The sequence below is a fragment of the Ochlerotatus camptorhynchus genome, unplaced genomic scaffold (genome assembly GCF_037179485.1).
Source record: "Ochlerotatus camptorhynchus isolate MF236.1 unplaced genomic scaffold, CSIRO-AGI_Acam_v1.1 ptg000159l, whole genome shotgun sequence".
Taxonomy (NCBI): domain Eukaryota; kingdom Metazoa; phylum Arthropoda; class Insecta; order Diptera; family Culicidae; genus Ochlerotatus; species Ochlerotatus camptorhynchus.
Window position 1 is genome coordinate 516267 of NW_027040649.1, and position 14114 is coordinate 530380.

The 14114-nt window shown below is 37.3% G+C and overlaps 1 protein-coding gene across 7 annotated transcripts in view; it reads right to left on the reverse strand.

Annotated features, from left to right (window-relative positions):
- cno (canoe) overlaps positions 1-14114 on the reverse strand; it is a 360255-nt gene that overhangs the window by 97986 nt on the left and 248155 nt on the right. For all 7 annotated transcript variants that reach the window (XM_065222197.1, XM_065222198.1, XM_065222199.1 and 4 more), the window contains one exon: positions 5492-5844. In XM_065222197.1, the coding sequence (XP_065078269.1) occupies positions 5492-5844 (353 nt within the window). The remainder of the gene's footprint in view (positions 1-5491; positions 5845-14114) is intronic.

A 14114-nucleotide genomic window follows, 5' to 3' on the forward strand; every position in this document is an offset into this window, starting at 1 on the left:
CATGTCGAGATAAATGCACCTCGACTGTGCAATCCTTCAACTCTGAATTACGTCATCAGAAAGCTTCCTGCGACCACTCTCGTTCGCTTGTGGCCTTTCCAGGTCAGACTAAAGGTCTGATGGAAAATTGGTGACGACAACAACCGAGCGATGACGACGATGACAATATCTCTCTGTTTATCGTCTCTTTCAATTTTCCAGCTGCATTCTCTGAAGCTGTACAGGTTTCGTTTTTTTTACCATTGCCTCACTTGACCGACCGACCGACACCGACACCGACAGGGACGATCTAAATTTATCCCATTTTGACCAATCTTTTCGATATGCGCTGCTAAACGACGGGAGCAGTCAGCAATAATACAATTACTGCAGACTATAAATAGGATCCGGCTGGTGCCTTGTTCATTCGAGCAGAACCACATCCCACCCGATGTCCCTACACTTACGGATGATAGAGTCATCCCGATCCTGACCTTTACCTTGTCTTCTCTCTGTGAAGTGGAAATCGATTGGAAAAGTCTTTCCTTTATGTCCGTTTAAAGGTATCTCTGGCATTTTGCTGCATAGTCATCAGCAACGATAGCCTTCGTTGGGTCTCGGTTTCACTTAGTGCGAATTGCGAATGGTTCATTTAGCGCACGACAGTAAATCAATTCATTATAAAAAAGGGTTACATTTTACAACAACCGAAAAAGCATGTCAGAAATCCGGACGACGACCACACTTGACCTTTTCCTGTTCATCGCGCTGCGAAGCATTTTTGCCTCGGAGGAAATCCATTAAGGACTCGACTGATAGAAGCCACAAATGTCCGCTATCATTGCTAATTTTACAAGTAGGGTGGCCAGTGAATTTTCATTTTGAAATTCCCGGTTTTCCCAGTTCAAGTTTTAATGTGTTTAAAAAAAAAATCAAGATCATAGATTCAGGGTTGAAATTTGAAATTAAATCCGCGCCAAATCCGCGCGGACTTTATATCAAAATCGCGTAAGTCGACCGAAATTTGACTTGCGCCCAGGTTCAGACGAAAACAATAAATAACCTAAGATATAGGATTGCAGGAGGACAACAAATAAAGTAAAGGAGAACGTTAAGTTTCTGTCAATGATATAACAAGCACTTATTTTATTGAATGTATGCATCAAAACACTAATAATCTTCATTAGCATTCATTGTAGCCAATTTTTCCTTTTCTGATTTTTCCTCCTGTTATCTTTTGCTTCAAAAGAACTTTTAGGAATGATGTTTCTGGATTATTGGATGTCAATGTTCTGATTTCTTTTTCCATCAAATTAAAAATATCTTCTTTTGTATTTCTTTTCCTTCTGATCCCTTTTTCTTGTATTTTAATGTGGTGTCTGACTAACTTCCTTTCTTTTTCTGAGCTTCCATTAATTCACCTTCTTTCTTTTGTTCCTGCTTAGTTTCGTAAGATTTCCTCGCGAACTTTTTTTTTTTTTTTTTTTTCCTTTGGTTTGTTTTTTCCGTCGATCTTGTTTTCCGTGCTGAGCACCAATGCTACCGACGTGCCAGGAAGGCAGCTCCCACACCTGGACCCTACCTATTGACCCATCAACTCATGAACCGGGGACCAACGGCTTTACTTCCCATCCGAAGGAAGGCGTGATCAGAGATGTTATGCCTCAGAACATCCCGGCGGCGCCGACTGGTATTGAACTCAGGCCTGCTGGGGTGAGAGGTAATCACGCTTACCACTACACCACCGGCGCCGTTACCTCGTCCTCGCGAACTTGGCATTCAAAATTAAGTCCTTCGAAACAACAAATTTGGTTACATCATTATCAAAAAAAAAAAAAAAAAAAAAAAAAAATGCATGTCACTCAAAATATTTTTACGGTTATTGAAATGCTGTTCACTAAGCCTAGTTCGGTTCTCTGGCATCATCTGGATAGTGAAAACTTCCTTTCTACTTCTGCATTGGAATGCGATACGCATGTTACAATGTTAAACAATGTGCTGAGTTCTGAGAAACTTCCATCTCGAAATAGAGGATCCAGAATTTCCAAATCACAATCTGAATCAAACGTTTGACCTGCCAATTTCACACTTGCAAGTACGAGTTATTCGTGTATCTTAGATTTTTTTTTTTTTTTTTTAGTCTTTATTATAGAGATTTTTAGCCTGGGGCTAGTTCATCTCTTAGTGTATCTTAGATTTGTCTAATTTGAAATCAATTATTTTTGACTAAACGGTCGATTTCCTTGATGGTCCTTATTAATGATCATACGAACCTTGAAGCTACTGACAAATCGAACAAATTCATTGGGAACATCTTGGGCAAACAAATACGACACAAAAGATTTCGTGTGTTCTTTAACATTCTTATTGAATTGAGATGATTTGAATTGATGTTCAGCAGCATCAAGTATGAATTTGAAAACAATAACTTCTGAATCCTAAAGAAAATAGTCTTCTTTTAGTTTTTGTTCCTGATAGCTTCTGTTATTTTTCCTGGACTGTAAACTCTTGACATCATAGTGACCAAAAATGAATCAATCCTATCATATATGTCGAAAAGAATAAACTCATTCGTCTCAAGAAACTTCAGCAAATTTTCCGTCCCTTCTGCCGATCCTATCACAAAAAGAACCTGCTCTTTGATATCCGGTAGCAGTAAGATCAACTTGATGTACTAAGTTACCAACTCAACATCAGTCAGAGCTTAAAAAGCAAGCTGCTTTGTCGCTTTTGAAGTGGTGGAACTATTTAACCGCCCTGGCCCTGAGAATAAATTACCCTGGCAATGAAAATAAACAGGCTAATGGTAGTTTACTCATTCTTTGAATATGATTTATGTTTAACTAATTGTTGGTCTATTAGTATGTTAATCAAATGGAGACTTATAAATAAAAAATATAATAGAAAATTCAAATTTTATTGGACAAATCCACGCCATAACAAATCTGATAAGCAAATCCGCACCAAATCCGCGAAAATCGCGAAGTCCGTGAAGTCCACGAAAATTGCGAAGTCCGCGAAAATCGCTAAATCCGCGTTGTCGTAACAATCCTGCCGATTAAAAAAAAATCATACTTATGGGTAGTGGAGTCATAATTTTCAAGGTTCTGCGACTTGGAAGCATTTTAAGGGTTGTAACAAATTACAGAACAATCTATAGACTCTTCCGAACAAACCCTGGAATTTTTAGAAAAATTTAAGTGTTGATTTCAAACATATATTGAGGAGGATTCCCACATCATTTTCGAGCAGAATTCCAGAATTATTCTGACATGAAGTCCTTAGAAATTGTTAGATGAATTTGGAGGGTTTTCTGTGCAGAAGAATGCGAGTTTTAAATTAAATTCTTAGGTAATTTTAGAAGATTTCAAAAAGAGTTGTGAAAAAAATAAAACTTTAAGAAAATTCCTACGTGATTCTGAGTAGATTTGTATGAGGATCGTGAGGAAAATGACAGCTGAATTCTAAGAAGAATTACAAGAGAATTGTGAAGAGAATTCAACAAGAAAAAGTGTTCTAAGACTGTTCTGGGGATAATATCAACCCTAGTGCGATTGATTCATCACAGAGCTCTAACAAAATTTATTGCTGATAATTAGAAATAAAGTATTTGAAATACTTTAAGGGGATCTAAATAAAATTTCGAAAGATTTCTGCTGTTATGAATAGAGTTAAGAGAAAATTTTGAAAAGAATTTCACAGGAATCAAAGAAGGATTCCAATCAAATTCGTAGAAGGGGTTTCAAGGAAATTCCAAAAATAATTCAACGGTTAGTGTTTTCTGGTTAATTTCAGTAGAAATCCATGATAATCCAGAGCAGAATTCCAAGTTATTATGGATTCATATCATGAAAATTTTGAATACCGAAAAATTAAAACCCTGGAAAAGAATAGTTCGGTTTAGGTTTTTACAAATATTTGTTTCAATATTTTCTTTGAATGCTCATTAGAGTGATGCAAAATTTGAAATTTTCGCTCCACAATACTTAAACGATTCCAAATCGGATCCTGACTAACCTCTCAAAATTTGAACCCATTTGGTCAGAAACTGAGATGGCACAAACCATTTGAAGTTTGTATGGGAATTACTATGGTAAAACCAAGATTTTTGTTCATGTCTATCTAATAATTCACCATATCGGTCTGCTTCAAAAGTTTTCAACTGTACTTGTAGGAAATTTTTCCAGCTGAAAACCACTTTTTGATTAAATGCAAGGATCGAAAGTTATCAGTGGTTCAATGCGCTGATGTCTTATGATCATGCTCAATCAACTGCTCAGCAGGCAACATTGGTGTTTCTAGGGCGTTGAATAGGACACACAAATCATGGCTACTATGTCACACTGCAAAATACAGTGATGCCTACAGAGCTGCTGCTTGATCATGTCATAAGTTTACCAATCTCTTAAATAATTAATAACTTTTTCCTGTCTCGTTTTACATAGAAACGATCTTCAGCAAAGTTGTAGCTGAGAAAATTTTCTATAAGAATGTATATCGAACTGTTTCGCAGCTCAATATGGAAAAATACTAGAAGGCAATGAATAAAAAGTTGAGATTTCCCATAGTAATTTACATGTAAACTTCAAATGGCTTGTGCGAAGTCTGTTTCTAACGAATTGAGTTGTAACTTTGAGAGGCTAATCAGGACCCGATTTGAAACCATTTAAGCACTGTGGAGCGAAAAAGTCACATTTTGCATCAGTCTAATGCTCATGCACTTTACATCTGAAATTGAAACGACAAAAATCGATTTGAAATATATCTGAGTGATTAAATTCTAAAAACAATAAGACGGGAAACAGAAGAAAATTATGTAGCAAATAAAGTAAGACATTCATTTGGATAATGAATCACCCTGTTTTAATGGTTTATCCTGAAATTCTGGTGTAAAAAATTGTTCCTATGGTAAGGTCGAATTCCCGGATTTTTCCCGGTTTTCCCGATTCGTGGGCCACCCTGTACAAGGCAAATCCGCCATGACAGCCAAACAACCTTTTCTTTAATGACAACAGGTGACTCGAGCTGGTTATTCTGGAATTCACGATCATGGAAAGTTTTCAAAAGGGTTATGACGTCAATTATTTCGTTATGATTGTCACAAACACTTCAATTATGGCATATGCGAATTCCATAGGCCACAATTGAAACACACCATAATAGGAACGGATAGCCATGACTAGTATATCTAGCTATTTGCATACAAACCATGATGTAGCCTTAGAGAGTTCCCAATGCACAACAGTGATAGTACTCAAAGAACACTAAATTGAGGGCACACGCAAAGTTCCAGTTAATCAACCCAAAACTAAACTGCACATCGGTGAATCTATCTGAATAAAGAGAATGCCAAGGGCAACGCGTTTCGCTGCATCCGGCCCAATTCAATCTCGAAATTGAATACAATCCCCAAGGGTTGCCCTTCACCCGAAAAAAAAAAAAAAAAACGATACCCACCGGCATGTCAGAATCAATCAATCACGTCGTCGTAAAAAAAGAAGTAGGTACTCACATGTAATATCGTCGGTTGCTGGATGTGATGCCCGTTGACGAAGGTGGTCCCGTCGGCGTGCAGTGGCGTCACCGTGCACACGCCGTCGTGCAGCGAAATCAGACAGTGCCGTGCCTGGATCGAGGGGCCAAACAGCTGGAGGGCATTGGTGTTTGCCGAACCGACCTCGATCGGTTCCGAGCCCAGTTTGACCCGCCGACCCCCGTCGCCACTGTGGGTGATTTCGATCAGCTGCGGACCTTCCCGATCGCCGCCCAGATTCCCGCCGCCATTCGACACGCCGAGGGGCTTTTTCTTCCGCCTCCTCGGCTGCGAATCGGCAGGTCGTCGGCGAACGTGGAACATTATGGATCCTGTGGGAAAAATGGAAAAGAGAAAAAAAAATGACATTTTAGTTTCAGTGCAGTTACACTTCGTTATTGCGCGCATCTTTCCGCTGCTGAAGCAAAAAACACGTACATTAGTGACTCGCTTGCCTAAAAATAGAACACATTTTCAAAGATCCATTACGGCGGCGGGCGGGCGTGACGCGTGGAGAAGATAAGCTATATGATCCATCATCTATGGGCGGCTCTCATCATGGGAACGTTTGCTGCTTGAAACCGAACTGTGCCAGGAAAAACCACTTTAAATTTTCCGGTTGAGACACACGCTCCGACTCAATTGGATGGGTGTGAAAAAAAGCAAACAACAGCAAACCGATCATATGCGGTTGTTGGGTGATGGTTTTTCATCTAATTCTAAGAATTGATTTGCATGGAAGCATAATCGAGAACGCGGGAAGGAATCCCATTCGGACTACACCAGACACAACAAGTGGAATACTGTATCCAGTTTGGAACCAATTTTCCTGGCAGTAGCAGTCGCAATTGACAAACCACATACTACACGCTCATTGACCTAATAGCTCCATCGAGGTTATTGGTTTTACGAGTAAATATACACACTAGTGGTCTGTTTTGAAATTCAATTTACCATCACCGCCCCCTGCGAACGATGACGGCGACGACGACGACGGCGACGACAACGATGTTCGTTTATTCATTTCGTTTTGGGATTATTGATTTTGCACCCAGCTCTGTTCTGTGCAGTGTACCAGTCGGTAGTGACACTACTGCCAGTTTATATGTTTGTATCAATTAGACCCAGTGTGTGTGTGTTGGTGTGTAAGCAAAACTTGGGGATGCATCCAATCGTGCAGGCCGAGACCAGATGCCTACCGTCGTTGATGTTATTCCAATGTTAATTTTCTGGTCGATTGGGTGCGTCGTCGTCGTCGTCGTAGTCGTTGGTTTGTGATTCTCATCGTTCGTTGGTTCTGGGATTTGTCGATGCGGATACAGCACACGGCAGGCAGTTTGGCATGTACATGGGTGACAATTAATTATGAACACATGTATTAATTGGTTATGTTTCGAGCACGGGGAGGCATTGAATCGTTTCAGGAATCGAGCAGCTGTGGTTCAATCTGGAGTGAGGATGTTGTATATACATACTTAATGACATTGGAGTTAATCCGAGTAATTTGATTGCTCTGTTGGGTCAATGATGTATGTATTTTGGACAGACTTAGGAAAATGCTTGTGTAAATGGCTAATATTAAGATATTTAGTCATGAGAAACAGTCTAATCAGGGCCGTTTTAACCACCCTTGGAACCTCTGGTCTATTTTAAGGGTGGCAAGTGAATTTCCATTTTGAAATTCCTGGTTTTTTCCTGGTTTTCCTGGTCAATGATTTAAAAATTTCCTGGTTATAAAAACCATGTAGGGGAAAAGTTGGCTTCGGCAATACCTTAACCTATTATCGTCAAGGGGGTAAACAAAGTCCTAGAGCACTCAAATTTGGCCAATAGTTGCTCTGAAACACAATGTATCCACATGCCAAAATTGAGCTCTCAAGGACGTTGTTTACCCCCCTGACGATAATAGGTTAAGGTATTGCTGAAGAGAACTTTTCCCCTATTTAAAAATAAACAATTTTTAATAAAACATAATAGAGTGAATCCTTGTACCATCATTCTTCGCGCAATGCGGAATTTCACAAATCAAAATAGGAATTAAGGTTCTTGTGAATGCCCGTGAAATCTTTATCTGATTGTTTGCTGAAAAGAAGCTAGTAGGGAGCCGCGCTACTTCGTCGTATCATGGGGCCTATTTCCGTTCTATGTGCTAAAACTATAATAGCAAAGCGTTTTCACTCATGTTTTTGCAAAAAAAACATCTTTGCTTACAAGATTAATTACGATCGACACTGAAACATTTGCGATAACCTGTAAAATGAGCGATTTTAGGGGTGTATGACGAAGAAAAGCTGAGATACGACGGACTAGCGCGGAGCCATATCTAATGTCTGAAATTCAGAGATCTATAAGCCCATAAATCTTGAGATTTCCGTTTTTGAAACTGCGATTTTTTTTAACTTTATCTCAAGGTGAAATTGCGAAGTGTGATATGAATGAGGACTCTTAAAAAAAAACCTTTGCTTCTAACAATTTTACGGATTTCCAGTTTGTTTAAATTTTCCGCAAATTGTCAACGTTTAAGGATTTTATTTAGCGGAATTTTGATTACAACATGATATCAAAATCATATGATTAAAATATTTCATAAACAACGCTGGTTTAATAACTCTTATTATTAAAAAGACTAACTGCTGAAAAAAAAATCAGATTGACCGCCCACGGTTGCTGCTCTGTTATTACCAGATCAGCTGCAATTACACAGAGAACCAACAGATGATGTTTGGGACTAACATTCATCCTCAATGTGTAAGAACTGGAGATCTAATATTTAGCAATACCAGCGCCGGCCGTGTCCGAATGCAGGTCAACTAGGGAATGGGAAGGAATGTGTTGACGTGGTACTCGCTGTGAAGGAAACCGAGAATTCCTCTGCGCTTCCACGAGAAATCACTGGGATGTTGGATGTGGGGGGAAAGGTTGCACGCACACGCAGGGATCGTTTTTGGTAGAGCGATTATAATAGACAAACACACACACACACACACGCGCGCGCACTCATCCAATTTCTATTTTTAGATCAGGACCCACACTGTGGTAAGTGATGCGATCGGTGTTAAAGAAGAATTTGTTTTCATTAAAATCTAGTGGGTATAGAATAAGGCAAAGTGAAAAATTGCAAGGAAGGGGACGGGCCTGGGATTGAACTCCCGACCTTCTGCTCAGTAAGCAGAAACGGTAACCACTGAGCTACCGAGCCTCATTATTAAAAAGACTGACTGCTGAAGTTCATAGAAACTCCCTAAACTTCGTAGAACTTCCCTGAAGCGTTAAAGTCTTTCCTGAGGGGGTTCATTGAAGTTTGTATTGCCTGAATTTCATGGAACTTCCCCGAAGTTCGAAGGACGTTTTTTAAGATCTTAGGACTTCCCTGAAGTTCGGAGTTTTTTGAACTTCATAGAAATTTCTTAAATATCGTAGAAGTATCATGAAGCTCGTAGAAATTCTCAGAAGTTCGTTAGACTTCCTTCAAGTTCGAAGAACTTTCTCGAAGATCTGAGGACTTCCCTGAATATATTAGGACCCTAAATTTAAAAGAGCTTCCCTGAAGTTCATAAGGCTTTAAATATCGAAGGGTTTTCCAAAAGTTTGTGGGTCTTAATTTCTTGGAAATTCCCTGAAGTTTGGGAGCTCCCATGAATTTCGTAGGACTGCCTGTAGTTCAATCGACTTCTCGGAAGTTCTACGGAACTTTTTTGAGCTCGGATAACTATGTTAAGTTCAGAGGGCTTCCCAAGAGTATTGAAGACTTCTCTGAAGCTCGGATCCATAAGTGTCATAGGATTATTCTTAAGTTTTAAGCAATGCCTAAATGTCGTAGAAGTTACATTAAATCTGTAGAAAATTCTGTAAAATTCGTAGTTATTCCCCGAGGATTAAAAAACTTCCCTGAAGTTCGTAAGACTTCTCTGAAATTTATAGAACTTCTCTGAAGGTTCGGAGAGATTTCCTGACCATCGTAGGTCATCACAGTAGTTCACAGGATTTTCCTGAAACTTGTAAGACTTTCCCGAATTTTGTAGAACTTGCATGAAGTTCGAAGGCCTTATCTGAAGTTTCTAGAAATAGAACATTTTTATTGAAAATGTTGAACAGATACTTCAAAGTAGTTAGGCGTCGGCACTGCTTAAGTCTGCTATCAATTAAGCACAAATCATACATGCAATTGATTCGAGAAAAAAAATTAAATTAAAAATAAATACAAAATATATTTACTAAATTCTCAGGGTAAATTTTGTTCATCAATGTTTAGTTGTGTGAAAGATTTAGCTTGAACAAAATGGTTAGTTTTGACCTGATTATAAAAAGAAACTTTGACATACATAAAATTTAAAACCTATTTAAATTATACAAACAAGATTATTTTCCTGGTGGACTTATGAAATTCCTGTTTTTTCCCGGTTTTTCCTGATGAAAATAAATTCCCGACTTTTTTCTGGTTTACCTGGTTTTCCTGGTTCACTTGCCACCCTGTATTTTGTGTTGCGGGGCAGCCTATGATTTGATATAAATTTTTCTAATTCTAGCACACATGAAATAAAAATAGGTACTTGCGATAATACATTTTGGTTTAAATTTCTTCTGCTTCTTATACTTAATTTGTTAATGAAAGTTATACAAATTAATTTTTCAATATTTCGTACTCAATATTCATAATCAGTATCCAATTAAGTCTCAAATTAGTTTCCACTCATTTAGTTTATCTTGAGTCATCATTGAAATAAATGTCCTTAGGGTTACCCCAGCAAAGTTGGTTAACAAAATGATCGATTCGATTCGATCTTAAAGTTTGCAGTTCCTATCATAATGAAAACTCATTTTGATTTCAATTGTCGCGACATAAGTCTGATATCATATGGTGCTTTCATTATGCAGTTAAAACTTTTTAAATGAAAGCAGCTTAACTTGAAGTTTTGCTTTTAGACGCATTTCGCGCCAAATCGAATCGAAGCTGGCAACACCCTCTCAGATTTCAATGAAATTTTCTGAATGTGTAGACTTTGACTAAATAAGCACTTCAGTTTTTCCAAAATTTATCTAGACTAACATTTGAGAAGGGCCAAACTTTTTCTGCCGATTTAAAAAAAAAAATATTATGGAAAAATGACAACTCCTACAAAAATGTGTTGGATGGATAACTTTTAGAAAATTTTTCAAGTTTTCGAAAAAAAATACTGAAAAAAAATTTCATTTGAGACCTACACTGCCGTAGACAAAATTGAATCGCGAATTGTGCTTCATTGGATTGTGCTGAGATGATTTTGAGCTTCACTGGTTTAGTGTGAAAATGGCAAATTTAAAAAAAAATCAGTTCAGACATGAAATAGTTTTTGCTAGAGAAACTTTTTTTTTCCTTAAAAGTGCCCATCTCGCGATGTATGGATGGTCGGTAGTAAACATAATTACCTTTCTTGAGACAAAGTTTCATCCAAATGGCATTTTTTTTTAATCGACCTCAAATTTTAAAAATCGGTTTTTTTCAATGTAGGTCTCTAATGGAAGTATTTTTTTTTAAGTAATTTCCTAAAAGTCATCCATACAACACATTTTTGTAGGAGTTGTCATTTTTCATTTTCTTTTTGAAAAATATCGTAAAAAAAAACGTTTGGCCCTTCTCAGGAGGGCCACTGAATTTTCATTTTGAAATTCCCGGTTTTCCCGGTTTAAACCTTAAAAAATTCCCGGTAATTAATATTCAACAAAAAACGAAATTGAACGCAATTTTAGGAACGTGCTCAAAAGTAATTTACTGAACGAATAAAACAAAATGTGATTTAAGAAGGTTCCCAAGATTCTGGGGATTTAAAATTTGAGTAGTGTCTGAAACTAGAACTTTTTCTTTCAAAATTTGTGATTAATAACAATCTTCGTGATGCAAGATTTGGAGTAAAGATAATTAAAATGTGAGATATTGAAAAAAATTCAAGATCACAGATATGAAAAATTAAACAAATATCATACTTATGAGTCGTGGAGTCATAATTGTCGCACTCTGAGACTTGGAAGCATTTTAAGGGTTATAACAAGTTACATAACAATCTATAGAATCTAGCGGACAAACCCTGGAGTTTTCAGAAAATTTTAAAAGAATTCAAAGTGTTGATTTCAAACAAATATTGAGAAAGATTCCCACACAGTCATCGAAGGAAAAGTTTTGAGCAGATTTGCAGAATTATTCTGACATGAAAACCCTAGTAATTGTTAGATGAATTTGGAAGGATTTCTGTGGAGAAGAATACAAGTTCTAAATTAAATTGTTAGGTAATTTTAGAAGATTGAAAAAGTAGTTATCAAAAACAAAGCATTGCCGAAAATTCCTACGTGATTCTGAAGAGATTTGTATGGGTATCGAGAAGAAAATTAAAGATTAATTTTAAGAAGAATTCCAAGAGAATTGTGATCAGCATTCAACAAGAAACAGAGTTCTTAGATTGTGCTGGTTATAATTTCAACCCTAGTGCGAAAGATTCATCACAGAACTCCAACAAAATTGATTGCAAAAAATTTGCTGATAATTAGAAAGAAATTCTATAAAATATTCCAAGGGGTTTCTAAATACAATTTCAAAAGATTTCTGCTGTTTTGAATAGCATTAAAAGAAATTTTTGAAAAGATTTTCAAAGGAATCAAAGTTTCCGGATAGGCTCAAGGGAATTCTAAGAAGGATTGCAATTAAATTCTTAGAAGGGGTGCAAGGAAATTCCAAAAAGAACCCTAAGGGGCTGCTCATAAGCTACGTAGACTGTTAAGGCCCCCCCGGGTTTGACAATTATTCACGGCCCATACAAATTTTATTTTTTTGTATGGAAAATTGTCTACGCAGGGGGGAGGGGGCGGGGGTCAAGAATCCCAAAAAAAACTTCTACGTAGTTTATGAACAGCCCCTAATAAACAAATACCATAAACGAACTGTAACCCGAATGGGTAAACTATCCCACAAAAGGTTTAGAGGATACCCCGAGCACGTCGCTAAGCTCTCGTTAATGGTTATTTTTATTAGGGAATTCAAAGTAATTATTACGCGGAGTGTATTCTGGTTTAATTCAGAACAATTTCAAGATAATTCAGAGCAGAATTCCAAGCTTATTTTGGAATGCATGTTATGAGATTTTTTTTTAAACAACGAAAAATTAAACCCCCGGAAAGGAATAATTCAGTTTCGGTTTTTACAAATATTTGTCTCCAAAGTCCAGCATCTTCAATATTTTCTTTTAATGACCATGCACTTTACATCTGAAATTGAGACGACGAAAATCAACTTGCATTGCTGAGTGATTAAATTCCAAAAACAATAAGACGGGAAATTGACGAAAATTATGCAGCAAATAGAGCAAGACATTCATTTGATAAAGATCACTCTGTTTTAATGGTTTATACTGAAATTCTGGTGTAAAATTTTGTTCCCATACCATACCATAGGTTAATTTATTTTCCCGGTTCTCTCGCCGAATTCCCGGGGTTTTCCCGGTTACTTTTCAAATTCCCAGATATTTCCCGGTTTGCTAGCCCTGCCTTCTCAAAGGATAGTCTAGATAAATTTTGGAAAAACTAAGTATATGCAAAGTGGCTTATTAAGTCAGGTCCACACATCCAGAATGCTTCATTGAAATCTGAGAGGGTGCTGCCAGCTCCGAATACGATTTGGCGTTGAACTAATTATTACTCAGAGTTGGTTGGAAATGCTAATATGAAGCTTTAGTGTGATAATTTATTAGCTAGAGAATGATTTTTAGAAGAGGGTAGGTGGATAGTTCCGTTAGAGTACGGCAGTATGAAAATTGAATAGAAGTTGAAAATGAGCGAAGGGCCATTAATGCGACAGTTTTTAAAGTTAGACGCACATCTTTTTTTTTTGCCTGTAGACTTGGAGACATACTTCAAGTCTCCGCGTACATCGTACGGGTTAGGCAAAAGATGAGCGTCTAACTTTAAAAACTGTCGCATTAATGGCCCTTTGCTCATTTTCAACTTCTATTTAATTTTCATACTGCCGTACTCTAACGGAACTATCCACCTACCCTCTTCTAAAAATCATTCTCTAGCTAATAAATTATCACACTAAAGCTTCATGTTAGCATTTCCAACCAACTCTGAAAATCGCCAACTTCGCGTAAAACACTTAAAAACTTCGCGTAAAAAACATAAAAACACTTTGAATGTAATTATTACTGTTTATTAGTTTTGTTTAACACACTTTAGGTCACTCATGACATGCCCGGGGTGAGATTTGAGCTCAACTCTTTCAGCGTGAGAAGCATGGATACTAACCATTTACGCCACGCCCGTATTCAGTTAAACATTACGAATGCAAAGTCAGTAATCAAATTGATTAGCAAGATAAGTTTTCCGTTTGATGTGTAGTGTAAAGTGTAAAATGTTGCTTTCATTTTTGCTGTGGAGTATTCAAAATAATTTAAACCATAACAGCAAATTTTGATTTCAATTTGATCTCCAGCTTTGCTGGGGTATTTCCACATCTGGGAAAACCAATTTTCCAAATAGCAATTTTGGTTTTATCACAGCCTTGTTCCATGATTTGACCTTATACAATGTTTAAAACCTTGATAAAACTTGAGTAGTTCCACACAGACTCGCCAATCGT